The sequence below is a fragment of the Macaca nemestrina genome, chromosome 6, assembly GCF_043159975.1.
Source record: "Macaca nemestrina isolate mMacNem1 chromosome 6, mMacNem.hap1, whole genome shotgun sequence".
NCBI classification, from domain to species: Eukaryota; Metazoa; Chordata; class Mammalia; order Primates; family Cercopithecidae; genus Macaca; species Macaca nemestrina.
The window spans coordinates 43,353,896-43,380,832 of NC_092130.1; the positions used below are offsets into that span (position 1 = coordinate 43,353,896).

Here is a 26,937-nt window from a genome sequence, read left to right on the forward strand (position 1 = left end):
ATTAGTCAAGTCTCAGCTGTATCTTGTATTATCCCGGTGACCTTGGGCAAATCTTGTGACTTCTGTGAGTCTCGGTTTCTCCATCCATCAGACGCAGCTGGCTTCCTAGGTCCCTTAAAAGCTTGCTGCACAGGGAATAACTTAGTAGAAGGGAGGGCACTTTATTAAGAATAAGGCGTAGTAGAAAGCTAGGTGTTTCTTTTCCCTATTATTAACTCGAAACATGCCCATTAAAATTTAAGCTTTCTGGGATCAGGAATTGGGTCTGCCATAATCCTGCTCAGCTGGTAGCTTCAGTGACTGGTGACATCAGGCACGTGACAGGGGCTGCATAGACATTGCTCGCATGACCTACTCAATGGGTGCAGGAATGGTGGAGGGAGTGAGTGCCTTATGCATAGTCATTCCAACCGGGCATACAGAGCCCCAGCCAACCACCTCCCGAGAAGGCCTTTATTCAATTTGGGTTCTGTAGACGACGCTCTGCCTTCTAGAGGATGATTTTGCCCACCTTCCGAGTAAACAAAGAGCCTGTGCCCTCATGTTTGAGTCTTTCTTTCATGACCTCCTCCCTGAGGGCTGCTGAGGGCTGGGTGCAGTGTCTTCCCAGCAGAGATACTGCTGCTACCCTTGCCCAGTTTCTAGCCCCATCTAGGTGGGGGCTGGAACATGGAAGGTAAGCCCTTGACATCTTGTAGCCTGTGGGGTGGCTTACTTTGTCCCTAAGTGAAACTTCGTGACTGGGCAGTGTGGGATGCAGTGAGAGATGCAGGGAGGGGCAGAAGGAAGGAGCCCCAGAGCTCAGGCAGAAGGTCTGGCTCCTTAGTGAGGGTCAGGTGTGCTCTGCCTCCGAGCATCAAATTAACCCAGTGAGAAAAGGGAGATGGGTCAGATGGGGAGTCCCTGTGCTAAATACTCTATGAGTGTTTTTAATTTCATTTGTCTTAAAACAGCATTTGAAATAGGTACTATTACCTCTGGTCTATAGATGGGAGAACCAGGACTCAACTATGATGTTGCCGAAAACATTGTAGGTCTGTCAGTCTGTCACTGCACAGCCCATGACTCCAGCCTGAAAAACACTGTTGGGGCAGGGAGGAAGGGCTTTTGCCTTGGGTGAGGAGGTAAACAGAAACAATGGTGAGATATGGTTTTCCACCCATCAAACTGGCAAGTAGTTTAAGAACCAAGCATACTTACCTTAGAGGTTTATCAAGAAGATCAGATGAGCTAATGGATGCAAAGCTCAACTTTAGTACTTACTACTCAGTTTCTGTCATCATCATCACTGTTAGGCGTTCACTTCAGGAATGACTGGCCGGGAGTGGAGCCGGCCTTTTCCTTTGTTGTGGGTGTAGATCTGGCTTGATCTTCCTTCATTCCCTTGCAAAAGGTGAGTGTTCTTCCTCCCCAGTGTGGAGACCCAGACTGTTCTGTGTTTTCCAGGAACCTGGTCTCTCTCTCTAAAGCCGTCTCCCCATAGGCCTCTCTCTCAGTCCCCACTTCCTCCTGGAAGAGGCATGGCCGGCAGCTCTACGTGCAGGTGGTGAGTGGGATCATCTCACTGGGGCTGAGCTGCTGCTTGGGGAAATGTCACTTTCTGCTCTTGCCTCGCAAATGCCTCAGATCTGTGGTTGGTGATGGCCCTAAATTTAAATCATGGCTTTTCCTTTCTAGTAACACAGAGGTCCTTTCTGATAGCTACCCTCACGCCTGCTTCATGCTGTGCTGTCCTTGTCACTGGCCTTGTGAGTGTAGGGTGGGTCAGGTGGGGCATCTCTGGACAGCCCCAGTAGTGCCACTTAGGGAACCCTCCGACCCTGAGGTGCCTTGCCACCTCCACACGTGGCTTGTTACTCTCAGCGCTGAAGGTTCTTTCATTTAGAATCATGTATTTAGTTGTCTTCTAGATACATGGGACATTTTTCTTTTCAACTTTAACACATTTTATTGCTTTGTTCTGATTATAAATCCAACCAGTGATGGTGCAATTTTTTTTTGGTTTGCTTTGTATAAATCTCTTGCCTTCTGATGATGATGGATCCCAAAGCGAGTGCTTTGCTTCCTTAGAGGGATAGGGGTGTAAGGACCCCGAGGAAAAGCATTTGGAGTGGTGTAGTGGGGTTGGCATGGAAAGGTAAAGGCAGGCCTGAGTCAGTGGCAGCTGAGAGGACTTTCAGTGGAGATTAAAGGATCTAATAGAGATTATTTTCTTTTCTTTTTTTTTTTTTAAGGTTTGGTAAGGTGCTGTGGTTTAACCTTCTCCTCTGTGGCCCTATGAAATATTTAGCAGAGCATTCCTTTTTCACTAATGTGTCTTAGGACTTTTGGTGAGGGAATCAAAGAGTATTAGATGCATCCCTCTCTAATAGTGGTTTCCCAATGTCCCCGCCACACTCAACTTACTTGGCCTCATTTCCATCCCTTGTGTGTTTCCTGTGCCCTAGAAATGCCCCTGGCTGGCACTGGTGCTCAAGTCTCTACCCTGCTGGAGCTCAGTCTGGCAGGGGGGAAGAAAGACGTTTTCCATGCCATGGCCCCAGGTCGAATGGGAAGTTACGGGCAGTGCACTGCCCTGGCCGTGCAATTTCCACACCACTCTGCAGCTTCTGAGGTGTGTCCTGCTGCTCAGGGATACCCTTAGCAAGCAGGAGGAGGCAGGACCAGCTTGTGGGGATGGAATTTACTGCATCTTTGTGGGCGATAAGTGAAATGACTTAGGCACTCTGGGCACAGTTTCAGAAGTGAGATGGAGGCACCATAACAGCCTTAGCTTCCTGAGTCTGCATGGCGCGGAGGTGGGGCTGGCAGAGGGGGATGAGCACTTACTCTGCACTGGCACTGAGCTGAACTCTCATCATGATCCTGGCTAACCCTTGTAACACAAAGAGGCAGGCGCCATTATTATCCCCATTTTACAGATGTAAAAACTAAGTCTCAAAGCTGTAAGTGACAGGCTCAAGGCCATAGAGTGGGCAAGCAAGAGCTGGGATTGGAGACCAGGTTTGTCTGCCTCCACATTCTTTCCTCTCGGTGATATTGCCTTGCTCCAGAGCCCAGTAGGATTCTTACCACATTGTAGCTCTCTCCTGTCACACTGGAGGGACAGAAGCCTGGCAAATTTCCCCAAAGTCAAGGCGTTAAGAATGCCCATTCCCTCCATAGGCTGGGTATTCGGGGCGATGTGTGTCTCAGATATAACCTGTGGTTTCCAGCTCTCACATAGCAAGTATTCAGTGTCTGGCATTGTGCCAAGTACTTCATACACATTGTTTTATTTCATTTTTTTTTTTCCAATGCCTGGCTTTCGTCTCTAGAATGTAAGCCCCAAGCTGACAGCAGCCTTGCCTGTTTTGTTTACCATTGTATCCCTAGCAACCAGAGCACTGCCTGGCCCATAATAGGTGCTCAACAAATACCAGGTTGAATAAATGGAGTGCCACTGCCTATTGAGGGAGGCATCATGGTTTCCCCAATTTTACAGATAAGAAAGCTAAAGCACAGGAGGGTTAATTGAGTTCCTCGGAGCTTGTAAGGCTGGAGCCAGGGAAGATTTGAATCCAGGTTAGTTTGTTTAGAGCCTCTGCTTTCACCACTCTGCTCTTCTGCGGAGTCAGCAATGCGGCTCCCAAGGATTTGAGTAGCTGATGTGTTGGCTTCCCTGTGAGCTCACAGTGACATCCTCTTAAGGCAGTGAAGGAAAGGAGATAATTGATGAGCTTAATTATCTGTGGCAATGACATGATGAGGGCACCGCAACGTGAGTGCTCGTTATTACTTTGCAGTGCAGAATTCCCTGAAACGGGAGCACACATATTGCAACAGGCACCATGAGACAGGAGCCGTTCTATTTTGTTCACGGGGTCCCCCCCTGCCCCCGCCCCAGAGCTTGGTGTTAGCCTGTTTGAGAAACCACTCAGCTGTATGAAACACAGATTATGTTAGATGGAGAGCAACTAGCTTCCTGGAGATCACAGTTGGCCTTCGTTAATGAATTTTGGCCTGATTAACGCAGGATTCGGACTGACATCAAAATATGCAAGTGGAAACTTGGTAGGGGTGGGAGGAGACTAGTTTGAACTTTCTAACTTTGAAATCAGGGGAGGAGAAGGCTCGTGCAGACTTGGAGCTGAGGACTGAATATGTAATGAGCTCTCGGGTCTTTGAAGCTGCCCCACTTTGCTTAGGCTGCTGTAGACCGAGGCCCAGCTCAGACTCTGGGGCCTTCTTGGCTCTGTTCCATGCCCAAGCATACAATCTAAGGCTGATTGACCCTCAAAAGCTGTGCCAACTGCTTCTCTTGCATCTCTTTTCCTAAAACCCTGGATGCTTGTCATGCATCCTCATCCAATGTCACCATTCCCTGAAATCTTCACAAGGACTTACAGAGGTGTCTTGTCCCTGAATGCCTGCCTCTGTATCACAGGGTTTATGTTCTCACCCCTCCTGTCTACACCTATGCCAACGGCTTCTCCGTGGATCTTTCTCCATAAGCATCCCCACCCACCTGGTTAGGCTTGTGGCATCTTATCCCAATAGCTTGTTGCAAGTAGCTGGCATGTCTCTCCTCCCTTTGTCCACATGGGCTGGCTTCCTGGCTCTAGATCTGCTTCTTTCTGTGCACACCAAGAAGTTACCCAGATATTTGCCTTCCCACATCAGATGTCTACATCCCACCCAGCTTTGTGAGTTTGTGTGCTCAAATCATGACCATCTCAGGATCACTGGGGCTATAGTTCTGGCCTCAAAAGTAAATAGAAAAGGAGAGTGGGGTCTGCATGGACCATGTGACTTGGGCATTTCTGGCCATGGAGCAAGTGGTGGGAGCAATCAGCACACAACTTGCCTCGCAAGGCAGAATGGTCACCAGGGCAGGCCTGGTGGGGCACCTGGCCTAGCCAGCTCTCCTTTCATCAGACTCTGGGAGAAATGAGATCAGACATGTTCCAGAAAAACTGTGTAATCAAAAGACAGGAAAAATGACAGTCTTTGTCCAGCCCTCAACCATTTTCACACCTCAGCTCCATCATCAGAGAATGGACTCTTGCAAGGGCATTTTATTACTTAAACATATTTTTCACAGAGGTGATGCCAAGCAAAGAAAATCCTCTTTGAGTTATATGGCTTTTTCGTTCAGCACTACAGCGTCTTTCATCTCTAAGCAGTAAAATCAGGCAGTAATTCAAAGTTTAAGTTACTGTTTCATTTAAAAAATATCACTTTAATCTTGTTGCATTTGGTCAAAAGTCTGCTTTAGCATTTTTGGTCACCTTTATCTGTGGTTTCGTTTCTGTTGGCTCTTATGGACATACGCTGGCTTTATTCAGAAAGATATTTAGGGTTTATTTTCTAGAGCAAGTGAGAAAGGAGAGAGGAAGAAATTGGGCTGAAGTACGAAAGTAAAGCAGGCTGAATGGCTGGTGGTGGGTATCTTATGTCAGCCCAAGGTGAGATTTTAATGGCTTTTTTTGACCTTGGGAAGTGTCAGCTTTGGACAGAAATTGGTGGATATGCTTAGCTAGTATCTGTTTTTCCATTTTCAGAGTACACTGGGGGCAACTATGGATGGAATACTGCCTCTCTATCACTTTTTAAATCTGCTGTTATTCTTTGTCCATCTGCATTTCTTCTCCCTTATCTGTGAAGTCTCTGTAGGTAAGTAAGGAGAGGTGTCTTTAGGCAGAGGGTCTAAGAGAGGTCACTGCTTCAGAAACTAAGGCTCAGGAGCCTGCCCTCTACAGTGTGTTAGTTATGACAAAGAAACACAGACAACATGAGAAGGGCAGACCCCAGGCCTGGAACGGCCCTCAGAAGGCTGATCTGCAGAGATGCTCGGGTGCAGGAGATGCAGCCCCCCTGCTGAGGGATCAGAACAGAGCAGCTGGCTTCACCATTGTCTGAACTCTGAATGATAAAGTACCTATGAAGCCTGCACCCTTGGGAGTTCAGAATCAGTACAGAATTGGTTTGAAGTTGCAAAAGAGGCCATTACTGAGCTGCTTTGTAGCAGTTACAGATCTGATGTAGACCTCTGTTCACTCCGACCTTCCTTTTTATTAGTGACGTGGTCACCTCACCTGTGCCTTCTGGTGGCTGTGAAGTGTTCTCTCTGATATAGCTACTTAGATTTTCTGTAGTTTTCTTTACTCTTTTCACCAAGAAACTTGTTCCTTCTTGGTGACAGGTGTGGCAGGGCTTTGTGGGGCTTGCTTTCTATCTCATTCATTCATTCTTTTATTCAAGAAATAATTAAAGGACACCTACTGTGTGCTGGCTGTGTTCTGCATGCCTGGGGTGCATCTGGGAGGGAGAAAACCAGGATCTCCACCCCTTGCTTCAGTGAGATCATGGCAGGGGTCCTATAGAGACATCTGGGAGGGACACTGTAACTGAGCGTGCACTCCCTTGGTATAGTTCTCAGAGAATTCCCTACCATTTGTGTGCCTTGGCTTTGTTTGAAAGATAATGGTTCCTGCAGGTACCACGAGCGGACACAGAAGACCATTGTCAGCACAGTCCTGAACACTGAAAACACGTGACCTGAGCAAACATCAGAAAACATTTTGACTTGAGACTACATAATTAACCTCTCAAGAGCACAGACTTGAGAGTCACATAGTCTGGATTTGGACTCAGGCTTCGCAACTTAGCGCTGGCTTTCATTGGCCAAACGACATCTGTGAGCCTCCTTTTCTTCATGTGTAAGACAGGTGTTGTTATCATTTTTATCATATAGGGGCTGGGGTGAAAATTAAAGGAGAAAATATAGGTAAAACGTTTAGCACAATGCCAGGTTCATGATTAGTTATATTAAACCTTATATACATTATGAAGACTTAGAAGCCGTTTCTACCAGCACTGTGAAGAACAGAAATATACTTAGTGCTCGTATCTGTATTATGAAGAATCCATAGACATATGACACAAATATCCTGAAGTCTAGCAGCTAAATTATAGTTGGGAAGAAAATATTAGAGGGTAAGAGGAAACCAGAAGTGGTTTGAGTGGTTGAGTGGGGTGGGCTGGAAATGTCACTGGAGCCAGGGGGGCTCTGCGGGAGGAGGAGTGGTCAGGGTAGTGTCCAGAGGAGGACACGCCTGGATGGGGAAGGTTTGGGATGGGAAAGGAAAGAGGTATTCAGATGAGGGCAACATCAGAGTAAAGCAGGGACAGGGAGGAGGGAGAAGACACCTATTGAAGGATTGTTGCATGTTGAAGAGTCAGGGCAGTGTTGTTGAAGGAGCAGCATCAGTACCAGATGGTGACCAGCATGAAAAGGGAGGACTTGAGCTTTGATCAGGGCTTGAGAGGGAAAGGTTAGTTTGAGATCTTTGGTACGACATTCCACTAAGTGGGGGGAATCAGATGGCTTGGTAGGAGAGACAGTCAGAGCTTTGCACCTGTTGGACTGTGACAGTCCAGATGCTACTCATGGAGCCAAGGCATATCAAAGCCTGGAGATGGATAGTGAGAGATGACTTCATTTGGCCAAGTGCTTTGGAGATGACAACAGAGCTGTGTTGATTGCTCAGCAGGTGGTTAGATGGGTGGGGCTGTCCCTCCATCCTCCTGCCCATGCATCTATATAGCTGTCCAACATTTATTTAGTACATACTCTTTTTTAGATTCTTTTCTAGGCACTGGGGCTAACCAAGTGAATTAAAACCTAGTCTTCATGGAGTTCATAAGAGAGAGAGGCAAGAAAGCTGTCATTGTAGTACAGGGCAAAAGACAGAGTGTTAGAGGTGGGCAGGTGCTAGAAGTACTCAGGGATACCTACTGCAGGCTCTGGGGGGAACTGTAGACAAAGCAAAGCATCCAAGAGGAAGCCTCGAGGGACATGGCCAAGGAGACGGAGCGGGAGTGAGCATGGTCTGCAAGCTGGGTCACAGTAAGCATGTGTTTGGAGAGACATAAGAGATGTGGTTGGAGAGATATGTGGGGTACAGATCTCGGGGGACCTTTTCTGCTGGGCTAAAAATCTTTACTTTGGCCGGGCGCGGTGGCTCAAGCTTGTAATCCCAGCACTTTGGGAGGCCGAGGCGGGCAGATCACGAGGTCAGGAGATTGAGACCATCTTGGCTAACACGGTGAAACCCCGTCTCTACTAAAAAAAATACAAAAAACTAGCCAGGCGAGGTGGCGGGCGCCTGTAGTCCCAGCTACTCGGGAGGCTGAGGCAGGAGAATGGCGTGAACCCGGGAGGCGGAGCTTGCAGTGAGCCGAGATCCTGCCACTGCACTCCAGCCTGGGCGGCAAAGAGAGACTCCATCTTAAAAAAAAAAAAAAAAAAAAAATCTTTACTTTTTGTCTGAGGATAGCAGGATACAAGGAATGATTGTAAGCTGGGGTAGGGTGTCACAAACACATTTGCATTTTACAAAGATCACTCTGGCGTGGAGAAGCTATTGGAGGAAGAGAAGAATGAATGTGGGCTTTGGGGGATGGAGGAAGGAGCAAAGATTAATTGTCTACCATGTGCCAGGAATGCTGCCAGGCAGGTGCCACCTCAACTTGCCCTCTACCTCCGGTGAACTCTGTCTGTGGAGTAAACTGCCCCAGCCAGTGGGGAACAGACAGCATGGAGAGGAGGCTTAGTGTGGGCTGGGTCCTCTCCAAGGAAACCAGGACAGCTGGAGAGACAGGCATCTCGAGGGCATTTATAGCTGCAGAGACATTTTCATTTTAAGCAGGTGCCAGCACCTCAGAACATCCTTTTCCTTTCTCCTAGCGCTGCCTGAGCCCACATATCCTGGCTGGGGGAGAGACCTGTGAACAAGGTCTCTGCTCCCACATTGCCTCTTGCACCTCCCAGGTCTCTCTGGGATGTTTTGTGCTTTTTTCTATACTTGAAGCATCTCTGTTCTTCTTGTATTCTTTCTTTTCTTCCATCGTCTCCTCTGCCATGCCTCCTCTACGACTTTCTTTTCTTGCTGCCTCCTCCTTACATTCTTATTTGTATTCTTTCCTTTCTTACCCTTTTTTCCTTCTCATCTGTAAAATGAAAGTGATAGTCTCCAACTTCCTAGAGTTTCTGGGAAGATGATGAATTTATTTCAGCAAGCTCTTCCTGTCCACTTTCGAGGTACAGCTTATCTGTGGCCTTGGGGTGTATGAGCATGGACAGCTCTCTCAAGGAACTTGCATCAGGTGGGAGTCAAAGGCCAGATCCTATGAACAGAACTATCTTCTGAGGCCCTGGCTGGGCCACTCTGGACTGCTTGGGAGAGCTCTGATGATCACACTTGACAGTTAATCTGTTAGCTAGGAATAGCTGCAGGCCTTTACACCTCCAGGAGAGGCTAAGTCTGGCTGCTGTCAGCTTCTGGAACACAGAAGGTGGCCACATCACCTGATTCAGGTCTGTGAGCTGATCAGCTTCACTTCTGTAAGTTGGATTAGCTAATTGCAACATGTTAAAGTGGCTTTGAATAACGTCACTATCACTAGGGACAAGTCACAGTTGACAAGCAAGGGTTGTATTTGGCTGACTCCATTTCTTCCCTGCAGGTCAGCACCATACAGCCGCCAGCAGGGCACCTCCTGTTCTCTCTCCCTTTCCCCAGCTCTCTCATAATTTCTCCCTCCTTTCTGTCTTCCTAGGATGCCTGTAAAGGCTTTGCCAAACCCCTCACTGTTGTAGAAGTCTGTGATTCATTACACATAGCACTGGACTAGGGAGAAGCGAAGGGGTTGGATTAAAAATTAAATCTGCGGGGGCCGGGTGCGGTGGCTCATGCCTATAATCCCAGCACTTTGGGAGGCCGAGGCGGGTGGATCATGAGGTCAGGAGATCAAGACCATCCTGGCTAACACACAGTGAAACCCTGTCTCTACTAAAAATACAAAAAAATTAGCCAGGCATGGTGGCGGGCACCTGTAGTCCCAGTTACTCGGGAGGCTGAGGCAGGTGTATGGCATGAACCCGGGAGGCGGAGCTTGCAGTGAGCTGAGATCATGCCACTGCACTCCAGCCTGGGCGATAGAGCGAAACTCTGTCTCAAAAAAAAAAAAAAAAAATTAAAATCTGTTACTTATTCACCTTGTGTCCCCAAGGCAGTCATTTACTTTCTCTAGTTTCAGTTTCTTAATCTATAGAATGAATGTATTAACACCTGCTCTCACATAGGGTTACATAAGGTATATCCCATAAATAAACAAAAAATGTATTAGACACAGATGGTCCCTGACTTACAATGGCTTAACTGAAAATGGTATGACTTTAGGATGGTGCAAAGGAGATACAAATTTAGTAGAAACTGTACTTTGGCTACCCTTCAACATTTTTTTTTTTTTTTTACTTTCAGTGCAGTATTCAATCAATTACATGAGCTGTCCTACCTTTTATTATTAAATAGGCTTTATCTTAGATAATTTTGCCCCACAGTAGGCTAATGCGAGTGTTCTGAGTACACTGAAGGTAGGCTAAGCTAAGCTATGATGTTTGGTAGGTTAGACGTATTAAATGCACTTTCAGTTTTTGACAGTTTTACCTTAAGATGGGTTTATTGAGATGTAACCCCATAGTAAGTTGAGGGGCACCTGTACTTGTGATATGCTAGGCTCTAGTCAAAGATACCTATTTCCTTCAAGAAGTAGATATATGTAAACAGATAAGCACTGTCCAGTGGTGAGTGCAATGAGAGAATTGTCCTGGGGCACAGAGGCAGGAGCCTGAGAAAAGCTTTCCTGGAGGAAAGGCACCGCAGCCCAGCTGGGAAGAGGGGAGGGCTGCAGCTGGCCCGACTGTGGGCCTTCACTGAGAGCCCTTCGGGTCTGGGCTCTCTGCTGCATCCAGGCCTTGCCTGGTGAGGCTGTGCATGGTCCCACCTCTCTGATGTACACCAGGCTGTCCTCCCTCCATGGGGTCAGCCATCTCCTAGAGAGGATGACAGGCCCAGGAACTTCAAGTCCTTCTTCATCTGCACTATTCTCCAAAATCCCAGATAAGTAAAAAATCCCACAGAAATTTAAAATGTCAAAGTAGTGTCCAGTCCTAAGAAAATCCAAGGCAGAGGAGAAAACAGGGAAAAGGCCCAGAAGTGAGAACAGTGGAGGTGAGCCAAGGCAGCTCCTCTTGCGTGTAGCTGGGGAACTTAAAGCAGGGACCAAGAGCCTGCCGGGGGTGGGCCTGCACATGCAGGGCAGGGCAGGGCTGCACTCCTCTCCATTGTGCCGGTCACTCTTGGATGTGTTGCCTGGAGGATGGCAAGACTCTCCACTGGTTTTGTTACACAGTTTAGAGAAACTTTATTCAGGCTTGCCTCTAAAACCAAGCCTGTGACAATCTGTACATGAACTGGACTGAAACTTACCTCCTCACTCACTGGAAAAGGGTTCGCTAAATCACTGACAAGATAAACAAGGTGAGAAAATGAGCAAAGCTAATTGCTGATATCAATCAAGAGAATTTTGTGCTTTAGGAAAACCTCAATCACTTGTTCCTTTAACAAATCCTTACTGAAGGTCAGCTCTTTGCCAGGTGTAAGCCAGCCTGGATACAGCGGGAAATAGGATCCAGTCCCTGCCCCGAGAGCCGCCCTCTAGCGGGAGCTGCAGGAGGGACAGTAATTGCAACAGCTGAGAGTGGCAAGCCACTGACGAGGGAGGAGTTTAGGGAGAGAAAAGAGGAGTGGTTTCTGGGAAGAGTTCTCCTAGCACCACTGGGCAAAGCAAGTTAAATTTTCTTCCCCTGTCTATTAGTTTAATAATTATTCAATGTACAGAGCATTTAAAGAATAATGCAATGAATACTGTATACCCATCATTAAGATTTGACAGTTGTTGCAGTGGCTCACTTCTGTAATCCCAGCATTTTGGGAGGATGAGGCGGGCAGATCCATTGAGGTTGGGAGTTTGAGACCAGCCCGGCCAACATGGTGAAACCCGTCTCTACTAAAAATACAAAAATTAGCCGGGCGTGATGGCGGGTGCCTGTAATCCCAGCTACTAGGGAGGCTGAGGCAGGAGAATCACTTGAACCTGGGAGACGGAGGTTGCAGTGAGTCGAAATCATGTCACTGCACTCCAGCCTGGGCAACAAGAGAGAAACTCAGTCTCGAAACACAAGCAAAACAAAAATATTTGGCAGTTGTTAGTATTTTGGCACATTCATGTACTCTTGCTTTCTGTATATACATACACACTTTCCCCTGAACTAGTTAGGATTTGCAGCATTGTGACACCTCACCCCTAAGAAAAGGGGCATTCTCTTATATAACCACCTTAACCTTAGTAGGTATTATTATACCTATAAGAACATTCCATAATATCACCTAGCATATAGTTCACATTAACATCACAGAAATTATTCCCAAAATGTTTGTATAATAATGTGTCTTGTATAATTATTAGTCAAGGTTCAATTAACTTTTGCTCATTTCATTTGTTTCTGATTTTTAATTTATTTTAATTAGAAATGATTACTCTAGTATGATAATCCACTCGCCCCAGGTTTGTTTTGTTTGCTTTTAGAGTTCAGACTGTTATAAAATGTCCTCAATTTTGGATTTGTCTGTTTCCTAATGCATAGACTTGGGTTCAACCTTTTTAATATCAGTGCCTCACAGGTGCTACTGTGTACTTTCTTTTGTTGCATATTAGGAGGCACATGCCAGCCCGTCCCACTGCCAGTGGTATTAGCTTGGACCCTTGGTCCCTTTGTTAAGGGGTGACTGCCATTTGTTTTATTGAAAGTGTGCATTTTCTTCTTTGTATAATAATAGCAATGCTGTAAGGAGACATTTTGAGACTGTGTGAATGTTTCATTCTCTAATAACTTTCACCCAAAATTTTTAGCAAACATTAAATGGTCCTTTTCTGACTCAATTAATTACATGAGGAGTTTCAAAATGGTGACTTTCTAACTCTAGCCTTTCTTTTACATTTTGTAGCTGCTATTCTCTTGTAAAAAAAAAAAAAAGCATTTTCCTCTTTTATATTTTTAGCAGCTTGGTCTTAAAGAAGTTTAAGGCTCTGATGTATTTGGAAGTCTTAACTCATAGAAGTGTGTGTGTACCACACAGAGGGAAAGAGAGAGTGAGAGAATGCAAGACTGTGCCCTGGGCCACACACAGGCCAACCATCAGTTCCGCTGAGATGGTCCTTTCCACTCTCCTCATCCCTCTCCAGCTTCCTCACTGTTTCTCAAGTGTAGTCAGAATCTTCTACCCTGGGCCTTTGTGTTTCCTTTTTCCCAGACCCTCCTTCCCCAGAGAGCTGCATGGCTCACTTTATTCTGTTCTCTGCTCAGATGTTGTCTTTCCAGAAGATTTACTGATCACACCATGCAATACACCATTCCCTCTCCTTTATTCCGTCTCTTTCTCTCTTTTGTTTAATTCCTTGACTCTCACCAATGCCTGCCATGTGAACTTCATGGAAACAGGCCTTTATCCCACTGGTTCTACACCTAGACCAGGGTCTGGCCCATAGTAGATGCTCAGTGAATATGTGTTAAATGCAGAAAGGAACACATGTATTTATGGATGTTCAATAAGGTTCTAAATGAGACCAAAGACCTTCCCTTGTTTCTGTGCATAGCTTCTTCCAGATGACCACTGAGCCACTCAAGCCCTGTGCAGAAATGGGTGGTTATTCTCCCGTCAGCCGGGAACAGCATGTTGGCATCTGACTGGTGCAGTCAGCAGTCGCTCACTTCCCGCCCAATTATTAAAGCCGGCAAAGCCTCAGGATTGCTCTCCCCACCTACTGTGACATGATCTTGGGCAAATAAAAACAAATCAGAATTCATCAACTGTGAACAAAATTGTCAACTGTGAACTGTCAACAGTCTGGCTTAAAAAATGGATGATAGGTTGATGAAATACAGTGGAGAAAGCAATTTGAATAAAATGTTAAAAATAATACCCAAAGCATGCGAGGCAGAGCAGAGTGTGGTGTGGTAGAGAAATGTACTTGGTTGAGACCTATGTGAGCAATGAACCAGAAAGAGGTTGTTAGCTGTGCTTTACAAATCATAGAAGAGAAAGATTTACTGGCCATTTGAAGGAAAACATTCACTCATTCCAACCAATGTATTAGCGTGTTATGCAAAATGGAAGGAAAGATTGGTTGGAAAATCTCCTAGCACATTTATTTTTAAGTAGGTCAACATTTTGAATGTATCTGCCCGTTCATGTCATCATTGGCTCTCACCGCTTCTTCTCTCTGCAGTGATAAGGGCAGGCATTTCTGTTTCAGCGGTCGAGGGTCTAGAATCCCCAGGGGTTTGTATTTATAATAATATTTTGTGTTTATATGAGCATAGGTTCTAGTATCATGTTTAAAAGTCCTTAACTTATTTCCTAGTTTCTCAACTCTCCTCCTTTAGAGAGTTAAGAGTTAATTATTTATTTGACTGCTTCATCATAAAATCAATATAAAGGTTCGAATTTTTAATAGTTCCTCTTCTCTGGGCATGCGTCACAACTGATACAATTTGGCCAAGTTCTTTAGGTCCAACTGCTCATATCCTGAGGCTGCTGTTTCATAGTTTTTGTTTTGTTTCTTTCCAGCAGAGCTGAGCCATCTTGGCACAAAGATCTGTGCTTTATAAACCTAAGACAAAGTGTCTTCATTCCTTAGAGTCTCTCTCTTTTTAAAAAATCTGGATGGGAAGTATATTAATTTGTTAGTGCTACTGTAACAAAGTGCCAGAAACTGGGTGCTTAAAAAACTGAGATTTATAGTCTTTACATAGAGTCCTCTGCGTGAAGCTGGAATGGTGATCAGGTTTTGGCTTCTGTATCTGTTCTTCCCTAGAAAGAACCTGGGAGAAGGGAGGAGGGAAGATGAGGAAAGTGATAGGAAGGGTAACTTCAAGGGTGAGAATTAGAGAAGTGCTGTGGGAAGAGAACATCTGTGGGAGGCCGTGGGCTTGGGAGCAGAGCTTCACACTCTCAACCCTGCATGGAGGGCTCTCCCCACACTCGCTGGGCTTGCTCATGGAGTTTTCTGGGAGGTGTGGTTCTAGTTTGGTTGTCACCTCCATAGGAGCCTATAAACATTGTTTTATATTTTATCATAAAGTCTTTGATACATAAAAATGTATATATTATTTATAGAAGTTGTCAAGCTTAGTAACAGAACAAAAGCCTCAGAATCTAATGCTTACTTTATAAAATAAAATATGATCAATGTTTGTGATGCTTCCTTTGGGCTCCTCTCTGACCAATCCTGCTGCCTCCTCTGGGGAGGTGACCCCTATCTTCATGGTATTTGTCATGGTCCCCTCCCCTGCCAGGTTTTAAGGGAGCTTTTACCACATGTATATGTATCTCTAAATAGCCTGTTTTGAGCTTTATAAAAAATGGAATTATGGCTGGATATGGTGGCTCTTGCCTGTAATTGTAGCATTTCAGGAGGCTGGGGTGGGAGGATGGCTTGAGCCCAGGAGTTTGAGACCAGCCTGGGCAATATAGTGAGACCCCATCTCTACAAAACATTTAAAAAAATAGCTAAGCATGATGGCACATGCCTGTAGTCCTAGCTATTCATGAGGCTGAGGCAGGAGGATTGCTTGAGCTCAGGAGTTCAAGACTGCAGTGAGCTATGATTATGCCTCTGCACTCTAGCCAGGGTGACAGAGTGAGACCCTGTCTCCTAAAAAAAAAAAAAAAAAAAAAAAAAAAAAAAAAAAAAGAAAGAAATTATGCAGCCTTTTGGGCTTCATTGAAATGCCACATATTGTCCTGAAAGGTAAAAACAAACAAACAAACAAACAAAAACCAGATCTGTGCCCTTGAACTTGGATTTTCACTGATGCAGATAAGAGACAAGTACTATTTTCTCTGGTGGTGTCTTTCTGTAGCTAGGGAGGAGACTGGGCTGCCTGCAGAGATGGCCACCAGGGCTGGACAAGAGAGGGGATGCTGCAGGCCAGCTGAGAAAGTGGAGTTCCAGGAATTACAGTCCACAGGGCCCGCAGTCATGGCGAGGCCACCCAGAGAGGCTCATACTCCAGTGATAGGCTGGGGTGAGCAGGGAGGTTGAGGGTCAGAGTACTGAATGTGGAGCTCAAAGAGGCGTCTCAGGGTGTAGACATGGGTAAAGGATGGTTTAGGATGAATGTGTCAAGTACTGAGCTCCAGCACTTCCTTCCTTGTGCAGGCAGATTGGTAAGCACCCAGGGATTGGAACAGAGGTCCAGAGCAGCAAAGTGAATTGTGGTTCCCTTCTTTCTGCCTTTGTCATTCAGCAGCTGTTTATTGAACACCTACTCTATGCCAGGGCTCTGTGTATGTCATATCATGCCTAGGATAAAACAGTAACTAAAACCTTTTCTTGCTGTTAAGGCCTTCATGGTCTAGTAGGAAGAAAGTCATTCTGTTGTTCAGAGTTTTCTAAGTTATACTGTAATAACAAATAATCCCCAAACATCATTGACTTATTATGATAAACCCTATTTCCATGTTCACATTGTGTGTTAGCTGTGGCTCTGTTCAGAACACTTCAGCTCTGTTTCATGTTCTCTGCCTTCCGGGTCTTGGGCAAAAGGGAGCAGCCCTTATCTGGCACATCATTTTCATGGTAGAGAAGAGCAAGAGAGGTGGTGAAACCAGTGATTCTTGACATGTCTGCTCAAACCTGGCTTGCATCCCTCCTACTAACCACCACTGGTTAGAGTGAGCATGCAGCTAGAGCTGGTGGGAAAGTTGACCCTCCTACGGGGAGGTGCTGCTGCAAGACACAGGGCCTGCAGCAGAAGTGTGGATCCCTCTCTCAGAGAGAGAAGAGAATGGGGTGGAGAGGGGGAATCTCACAGTCTGTCACAGATACAATCAGGCAGTAATAGCAATAGCATGATAAGGCTTTATGATAAATAAAGGTAATAATTTTGACTTTATAAAATAAATGGACACATAAAAATATATTTTCCCCCCTAAATTAGCTTTAAGGATTCTGTTAATGAGCCGGAGAACCACTAGTCTGAAACAGAGGATTGTTCCAGAGAACTAGCCTAGAAGAGGCGGAGGAGGCAGCAGGCCAGTAATGGCAGCTGTGTCCAGCCGTGGGCACGTGCACACATGCTGTGCTGAGTGAAAGGAAGCTCCTCATGCTAGTGACCTGCCTGCTGCCTTCCCAGCATTCCACTCAGCTCACCTTCAGTCCACGTGCTGTCTGTAGGCACACCCCATACCTGAGGGCCTCTTTTGCACGCCATCCCTACAGAGACATATGTCCTGCCTCACCTCAGAGTCACATCCACATGGCTTTACAAGGACACACTCTTCTTTGCTTCATCAGCTCAGTTGATGTGTGAGATGTGGGCAATGACTTGTTTTTGTATAGCCCCCTCAACGCCTGCTGCCATGCTGGGCACATACTAGGCACTGAACACATATGCACAAGAGGGAGTTTTGTGTCAAGAGGAAGCCAGCACTCTGTAGGTTTGCTCTGTTGCCCTCTCCCTGAACAGGCAGCCAGCGACTATATGGGTGATCATTGGAGTGACACAGGAGTGACTTCAGTACATTTAGAACCAGGTTTAAAGTACTCTTTCCCTCCGTTTCTAATCGGTATAGGGACTGAATAGCTTGTCCTCTCACAATGAGCCAGTATTTATCTGCACTCATGTGTGTGGCTTTGCAAATGCTAGTGGACTTTTTTCAAAGGTATGCATTTGTGTTTTCCAAGGGCACGGACTGTATCTCCTCTTTTCTTTCATTTAAAAGATTCCCCATGGCACCTGATAAGAGCTGCACGCACAGTGGGTGCTCGTTAAATTTCACCTATCTCTTTTTCCTTTGAACCTCCACCAGATACGCATGTGGTCCTTGGCCCGTGGGTCTTTGCAGAGGACCGATTACACACCGGCCTTGATCTTGAGAAATTTACAGACAAAAAAGGAGTAAACTCTCAGACAACACAGATCCAGGCCAATAGCAAAGTTGCATAATTAGCCACACACAGTTCAGTATGGGATGTCTGTATTCTGAAGCCCCATCTACACAGTGTTGTGGAATGCATTAAGTGCTTGGCCCTGAGCTTTGTGATCTTTTGCAAGTTATTCAACCTGAGTCTCAATTTCTTCTTCCATAATGTAGGAATAATAAAAATGCTGATAATTGTTGCGGTCTTTTGCACCTACTAATAACATTCCTGTCTCCTGCCTGTGTTCTGAGAATTCATTGAGACTTAAGAGTAAAGAGCTGATAGAAAAATGACTAAAATATTACCATTGCTACTGATAAAGGGTTGACAAGATAATGTGGATTATGGGCTTCTAATATTTAATCCTAGAATTAGGTAACCATTTCCACGGAGTCACAAGCTAGTTAGACCACAGGCATCCTCTGATGGGGCAAGACCCATGGAAACTTAGGTTTTGGACAATGGAAGCAAGAGCATTCACTCCTTGTTGGTCCCAAGGGGAAGGGCTGAGTCTCAGATTACCATACAGACTTACTAAAGGCATTGTTCCTCTTCCCTCTTGGGAAGAGCATGTGAGCAGGCTGAGAGGGACCGGGAGTGGTATTCCAGCAGTGCTGCCTCCACACGGGAGGAGTGTGGACAAGATGCCTCAAAGTAAATGGAGGGGGTTCCTGGACCACATAGGACTCTACTGATGTTAAGTTTCATATTAATAATTTTATTTTCGAAATAGTGACAGTAGGGTTTACCATCATTAAAGGAAGTCTTCTAGGGCTTCCACAGTGTTTTTAGTAGTTATCCTCTGCATTTGGTAAAATATAAAAGGCCATTTCTTATTCAGTATTCTGTAATTGAGACCTCTACTTGAGGCGGACCTCTCCCTGCTTTGTCTGCTTTTGTGAAGCAAAGGGCACTGAAAGGAGGTGGAGTAGGGGGTCTGTTGTGGCTGCATTCTTAAGACCTGTTGTGTCTCTCTTTTGCAGTGCAAGTTGGAGTTCCATGCTTGTTCTACTGGCAAAAGCCTCACCACCCTCTGTGACGGGCCCTGTCCGTGTCTCCCAGAGCCTGAGCCACCAAAGCACAAGGCAGAAAGGAGTGGTGAGTGGGGGTCTCCTCCAGAACATTCCTGGGCGGGAATGGGGGCGTCACGGAGGGTTGATGTGGCCGAGCTCTGTCCTAGGCACCAGGAACAAACTGGAGAAATGAGCAGACAGGACAAGTAAGTACTCCAGATTTAGGGACCCTAAACTGACTTGCCTTCAACTACCATTACAAAGAAGAACAAGAGCCTTTGAAAATAATCCTGTTAGACCAGGATATCCACTAGGTTCTTTCAGAGGTCATAATCGCTTATGGCGTGGGAGGAGTATGTTTTTCAGCATCTAAGACCAGGACCGGCCCTGGGGTACATCTTGGTCTTTCTTGAACTCGAATCTTTCGAATCCTTTGAACTTCTCAAGGCCAAATATCAAAACAGAGACTGCAGAGATGTCACCACAGTGGAGAGAGTTCTCTCCTAAAGTATTTCCTTATTAATATATTCTGCTTGTAAGGCAGCACAGAGCCAGGGGACAGATGAAAGAGGATACCTCCCTAGGGGTAGCTGCTTCTCTTCCATGGCTGAGAGGGGCAGGAAAGGTTGGGCTCATTTGGATGTTTTCATGATGGAGAAAGTAATGTTGTCCCACTGGTCTCAGCCTCTTTTTGAGCCTTCCTTGGTAAGACCGAAGATAGACGTTTGAATTTGCCTTCTGTGGAATTGGGCTTTCTCAGCTATAACTGATTTCTGTGTGTGTGTGTGTGTGCGTGTGTGTGTGCGTGTGTGTGTGTATGCTTATGTTTTAAAATCTAGGAGTGATTTGTAATGGAGTGCAATGAGTGTGGTGTGAGTGTTTATCTATTTGACTCTTTGTAAGCCATGTTGTCTTTTCCAGGGCAAATAGATGATGAAGATTTCAAATCTAAATGTGATCATGGTGACTTCAGGAATATTGTGTTTAAAGGCTCTTTAGGAGGTTTAAGTCAGGATGTGGAAGGATGCTGTAAACCATGAAACACTGTGATGATAAATAATCTCCAGTGATTATTCTTGATTTCTAAAAAGCTAATCTTATTGCGGTTAGGCCTGATTCACTTAGTTATAAATGCAGTAATAAAAGTTAACTGATATACATAAGCCTCTTTGTAGTCTGGTCAGAAAATCTAAAGCCATGTGGTGTTAAGCAACTACATAGCCCAGAAAATTAACTTCTGTTAGAGATTTCTTAAAAATCTTAGGAAATTTCAGAAACCTCTCTTACTCTATGTATATTATTTATTGCTTTTATTCTGAGGCTAGGAAACCAAACTAAGAAAGTCATTGCCAGCCAGGTGTGGTGGCTCACACCTGTAATCCCAGCACTTTGGGAGACCGAGGTGGGTGGATAACTGGAGGTCAGGAGTTCAAGGCCTGATGAAACCCCGTCTCTACCAAAAATACAAAAATCAGCCAGGCATGGTGACTGGCGCCTGTAGTCCCAGCTACTCAGGGGGCTGAGGCAGGAGAATCGCTTGAACTCAGGAGGTGGAGGTTGCAGTGAGTCAAGATCACGTCACTGTACTTTAACCTGGGCAACAGAACGAGACTCCATCTCAAAAATAAATAAATAAATAAATAAAAGAATGCCATTGCCACTGTTTTGCCTGTAACATCTATAAATGGGGGTGAATGCATCTCTCCTTAAAAGAGATGGCCTCCAAGTCTGCCATTATAAGGTAACAGTCCAAGTTTCTGGGAAGGCCTCATGATTTTGCAAATAAAGAACAACCCTTGTTTCTTAATGATGTGCTTCATATGTAAGCAGATGAGATTGACACTCCAGGTGTGGCCTTGACTGTGCCATCCATTTGTTCAATTATTTATGTGTAAAAATGTGAACAGATTCTTACTGAATCTATACAAGTAACCCCATTGCCATTAAAAGTAAAGAGACTCAGACAAAGTTATTCCTGAATTCTGAAAGGTCAGTGAGCACAAGATTACCATTTAAAAATCTTTCATTTCAAAATGCTTACAAAAGCACAGACTACTAAGTTAATAATGAGAGAAAGATCAGGAAAAAACAGTAAAAACTACATGATATCAGAAAATAAAACATTAAAAATAATACCAACAATATTACAAAACAACTGAAATTCTATTTCCTCATCAGTTCCTTCAGTCCAATATAATTATTTTTGCTCCACCAGATATTGGGTCAACAGTTTGCTTTTATGAACACCCTTTGGAAGTTGTCTAAGAAATATAACCTTAGAAGCCTGCACCAATGAGTCTGTTACTTGAAGTGTCAGTAGTTCAAACTTGGTACGATTCTTTCCATGAGGTTCTGAGACTGTCCTTCCTTGTTAAAGATCTCATTTCTAGGCTCTGACTTAGAGCAGAGTTTTCATGTAAGCATGAGGGGAAGCAGAAGCTACCTGTTGGTGGTAGTTAATTTATGACAGTACCAACAGTATCCTAATGCAGGAGAAAATAATCACCTATTAGGGTAGAATGTTTAACTATCTAATACGGATTTATTTATTTATTTTTTTTTGAGATGAAATCTTGCTCTGTCACCCATTCTGGAGTGCAGTGGTGTGATCTCGGCTCACTGCAACCTCTGCCTCCAAGGTTCAAGCGATTCTCCTCCCTCAGCTTCCCAAGTAGCTGGGATTGCAGGTGCCCACCATGACGCCCAGCTAATTTTTTATATTTTTAGTAGAGATGAGGTTTCATCATGTTGGCCAGGCTGGTCTTGAACTCCTGACCTCATGTGGTCTGCCCTCCTCGGCCTCCCAAAGTGCTGGGATTACAGGTGTGAGCTACGAGGCCTGGCCAAACTATCTAATATGGATTTGACAGTGTTTTCCTATTGGTTAAGAACACATTCGGGGGAGTGAAGGCATTGATAAATTCCCAGAGTCATTCTGTGAAATGAAACACTTAAGTAATAATGCCTTACCTGGACAAAATTGAGCAAGGGGAGGCTGACCTTTTCCTTTGATTTGACACCTCTTTCCATGCAGCTCTCACAATAATTTGTGACAGTCAACAGGGCTGACCTGAAGTGGTGGCAGTTCAAATGAAGAGGAGGGCATGAGTACAAGGGAGAGATCAGAGGTGAAATAAAAGGCAACTTTCAGTTGGCAACTTAGCTGTGGAGAGAGGGAGGAAGAGGAGGTGAGCATACAGTCTTCCTCCCCTTACCTGTCAGCAGCCTCTTCCAGAAGCTGCAGGCAGTGGGCGTGGTGTCCACAGGCAGTCCTGGCCTCTGAGTCACATTATGGCTCTCGACCGTGGGAGGAGCTGTCTTATTTCTGTGCCTATTGCAGAAATGAGAGTTTACAGTCTTATAAATGCAGGTCCATAAAAACTGTGGCAATACACACACGCGCACACACACAAACTGCTGTGTTGATATTTTATTTTCAACTTTACCTCTATTTTGAACCTCATTTCTGAGGTAAAACCTTTATAAAGCCACCCCCAGGTCAGTTCTGTTAATGCAGGGCTGTACCTGAATTCCAGGAAGTAGAGGTGGGCTGAGGGCTTATGAGCAGCAGTGTGGGTGGGAGGCTTTTCCTGGTGTTTTCTCTTTCTTTGGGATCCATCCACTTAGATGGAGTTCTTAACATCTTCAGTTAGGCCAGTGGTGTTCATTCTCACTGTGTCTGCCGAGAGACCTGTGCACCTTGTCCACTAAGGTCATGGTGAATCCTCTTTCTTCTCTGTTAAACTCCTCTGGTTTTACTAGCCCTCTCAGCTGCTTCTTGGCCCTATTCAGGGGCACAGAAAACTTGAGGAGGCCCTTCTGTGGTTTTCTGGCATCAAGAAAGACTGTGGTAAGGTTGCTGCCTCAAGCCTTCTCTTCATGGATCTGTTTCGTTAGACCAAGATATGCACTAGGTTCTTTTAGAGGTGACTGGCAACCATTTCTACTCAATGCCGAGCTCAGTTTTATGAGGCTTGCCTTAAATTGGCTTTCAAGCTGGTATCCAAACACAGGTCCTCTTTACTGCCAGGGTTTCCCACCTGTCTCAGGTTTCAGAATCACCTCTTCCCAGCCTAGGGTCCAGAACTGGGTGAGAGATGGGGAGAATTATGGAGAGCAGAATCCGACACTCACCTGCATGATCTTCTCCTTCTCAGAGGTTTACTTCTCGTAGCTCCACTTTGGTGAACACTGGATGTCAGCATGGAGGATGTATGAGGCTGGTCTAACTCACTCTCTTCCAATCTCCTAGTGTGCTCTGCTTCTCTGCCTCTTCCAGCCTTTGGTCTTTTGAGTTATAACATATCCAGCTCTGGCAAATCAGAAGTCTCTTGTCTCACCTTTAAGTTTCATTTTTTTTTTTTTTCCAGAAGTCAAAGCCAAGTGGATGATTTTTTTTTTGTTCTCTTTGTTTATCTGGCATCTCTCCTTTGGCATGTCCCCTGAAGAGATGGTGGAAGGTGGTACCATCCTTTAAAATTTCTGAATATTTCCTACAACACCTCTAAATTACCTCCTGACATGGGCAGGTGACTTCATTGCCTTATCTCTCTCCTCTCCATAAAGTCAGTCCAGCCTCAAGAGTATGAAGCAATGGTTATCCACAAAAACAAAAAATAAATAAAGGAAAACACAGTTTAAAAGAGGGAGATGAAATTGAAATCTCTGTGTTGAGCCTGGGGTTCTGTGCATTTTTTCTGAGTCTTTTCAGGAAAGGTCTCTCCCAGTTTCTCTTGGTATTTTTTAGGACCCAACTGTCAGCCCGATGAGCAAAGTCACTTTTTAGCTCTGACCTGAATTCTTCAGCTCCAGGGCATTGCTGATGCTTTTTCTTCAGTACTCAGTGAAAACCAAGAGGAAAGTATGAGGTGCTGTCTTTATTATTATTATTATTATTGTTATCATTATTATTTATAATGCTTGAAAATCTGAAGAGGAAATAGAGGTCTCTCAAAAGTGGAGGCTTTAAGGTAGATTTTTCAGCTAGCCCATACTCCACCTCTTCTGAACCTGGACATCTGCTCGCCTTGCCCCACTTCCCTTGTTTCAGGGACATAAACCATTCCCTTCCAGCCTGAGCACAGCAGCCCCATTCCCTGCACCTCATCTGAGGAAGGATTTGGAGCTTCCTCTTCCCTGAGGTGAGGACTTGGCAGGGTCGTAGGATTTTGGATCAAGAAGGGTCTCACTTATCCCATATCACACCACATTGAGGAGTCTTCTTTGTTCCTCCAAGGTGCTGCAGCTTTCCCCATAGGGACCAGAGGAAGGCCAAATGGGTGGGGCCTCAGACCTCCCCCAGAGTGACTCCATTCTTACACTTTACCACTTAGATTACATCTGTGGGAAGAGTTTGACCACCACTGGTCTTTATTCAGTCCACATTCACCAGAAGAGAACCCTGGAGGCTCACTGAGAAAAGACCCTTGTGTGCCGTCAGCTGACAGCTCACCTGACCCTGGGTCTAGTGAGTTTGTTCCTATCATGTGTGGGTACATCCTCGGTCACAGTCAGCAGCATCTTTAGCCTGAAGATGGTGGCAGGTCTGTATGGTGGGAGTTAAGTTTCATTTCTCCTGGGTCTGAAGTCACTTGCCCACGTATTACAGTATTAACCATCAGGCGGAGAATGCCACCACACTCCCAAACCAGCAAGGTTTAGAATGGCATCCTACAGACGCTCTCCCACCCGCCCCCTCCACTCTATCTCTAGAAGAGGAAACAGAACAGAACACTAGGACAGCTCCTTTTCTTCTGTTGGCACAGATTAGATTAGAAGGGATGTGGCTCCAGCCTAAGAAATTATGGAGAAGGCTGTGGAACTGTTACCCCCATACTGGCCTGACATGAGCTGAGAGGTAGGAGCAGGATGGGGGCAGGTTTGGTGCAGGAGGGGAGGAAAGAGAACTGCAAATTTTTCCAACAGGGCGTGATAAAGAGGAAATAACAACTTCCCTCCAGCTGAGCTATTTAGAACAGTAGAAAAATAGTCTACAGTGATCTTCTTTTCTCAAACGGTGTTTTCAACCCGAGGGCTAGATTCTGGGGGAAACTGTCTTGGGTTGACAAACGGTTGTCCAATTCCATTACTTATCACAAGTGGAGCTGGAAAAATGTGTATAAAAGGGAACAGGAGGCAGTACAAAAGAGAATGGGGTAAGGAGTTCCTCCTAGCTGTAATGTCTCAATGGAAAATTCCTGAAAGAATCCTGCTGCAGAGGCTCCTAGAAAAATGGAGATTTATCTTTGCATCCAGGAAAGAACACTTTTCTTTAATGCCCATTGTGTAAGAGAGTGAAAGCCTTGGGCTTGCAAACTTGCAATTTAAAAGCAGTTTATACTAACATTTCTGTACCTATTCAGCTTCATTCACTTGCCATTCAGTACTACATTCGGGTCAGAAATTAAGCACATAAAGGAATATTTAATTTTTAGGGCCTTGTTATTCTCAATGTCATGACCTTAAAAAAAAAAGCTTGAGAATTAAATTGGCAACTGCATCAAAGAAGAAAAACTCATTTGTCAGGACTCTGAGGTAACTGCTGACTTTGACTTTGATCTCAGATTCTCCCTCTTCTGTGAGTTCAACTCTGGGAAAGTGCGCCACAGGTTTTCCTGGTCCTCTGAAGTCGATTTGATAGCAAGTGATTGGGGAAAGCTAAAGGTGAACAGAGAAAGAAGGATAAGCTGAGGCAAAGGGTAGCGGGGGTCGGAACCAGAGTTCAGTGAATGGGATAGAGGTTTGTGCTGGAGATTAATGGCTTTGATAGTTTGCCCAGACAGCACTCTTCTCCTGCCCTTACTGTTTTTTTGTTTGTTTGTTTTTTTTAATTTACAAAATTAATATACATTCTTTTTTTTAACTTTTAGTTTTAGGGGTATAAGTGCAGGTTGGTTCTATAGATAAATTGCATGTCGTGAGGGTTTGGTGTACAGATTATTTCATCTCCCAGATAATAAGCATACCCAGTAGGTAATTTTTTGATCCTCACCCTCTTCCCACACTCAACCTTCAGTTAGGCCCTGGTATCTAGTGTTCCCTTCTTTGTGTCCACGTGTACTCAGTGTTTAGCTCCCATTTATAAGTAAGATAATGCTGCGTTTGGTTTTCTGTTCTTGCATGTGTTTGCTTAGGATAATGGCCTCCAGCTCCATCCATGTTGCTGCAAAGGATATGATCTCATTCTTTTTTATGGCTATGTGGTATTCCATGGTATGTGTGTACCGCATTTTATTTATGCAGTTTACCTCCGATGGGCTTTTAGGTTGGTTCCATGTCTTTGCTATTGTGAATAGTGCTGTGATGAACAGATGCATGCAGGTGTCTTTATGGTAGAACAATTTATATTCCTTTGGGTATATACCCAATAATGGGAGTGTTGGGTCAAATGGTAGTTCTGTTTTAAATTATTTGAGAAATTGCCAAACAGCTTTCCACAGTGGCTGAACTAATTTACAGTCCCACCAGCAGTATATAAGTCTTCCCTTTTCCCTGCAGCCTTGTCAGCATCTGTTATTTTTTGACTTTTTAATAACAGCCATTCCAACTCATGTGAGATGGTATCTCATTGTCGTTTTGATATGTGTTTCTCTAATGATTAGTGATGCTGAGCATTTTTTCATATGCTTGTTGGCCATGTATATGTTTTCTTTTGAAAAATGTTCATGTCCCTTGCCCATTTTTAAGGGGGTTGTTTGTTTTTTACTTGTTAATTTAAGTTCCTTATAGATTTTGGCTATTAGACCTTTGTCAGATGCATAATTTGCAAATATTTTCTCCCATTCTGTGGGTTGTCTATTTACTCTGTTGATGTCTATTTACTCTCTTTTGCTGTGCAGAAGTTCTTTAGTTTAATGAGGTCCCATTTGTCAATTTTTGTTTTTGTTGCAATTGTTTTTGGCATCTTTCTCATAAAATCTTTGCCAAGGTCTATGTCTAGAATGGCATTTCTTAGGTTTTCTGGGAAAAGTTTTATAGTTTTAGGTTTTACATTTAAGTCTTTAATCCATCTTTCCAGTTTGGTTATTTTTATTTTCTTTTTTTGCATATG

At 44.7% G+C, this 26,937-nt stretch overlaps 1 protein-coding gene across 1 annotated transcript in view; it reads left to right on the forward strand.

The window, feature by feature from the left end:
• Window positions 1-26,937, forward strand: part of LOC105467102 (SPARC (osteonectin), cwcv and kazal like domains proteoglycan 1) — a 514,664-nt gene that overhangs the window by 409,906 nt on the left and 77,821 nt on the right. Inside the window, exon 6 of the mRNA XM_011716483.2 lies at window positions 18,858-18,972. Coding sequence (XP_011714785.1) covers window positions 18,858-18,972 — 115 coding nt within the window. The remainder of the gene's footprint in view (window positions 1-18,857; window positions 18,973-26,937) is intronic.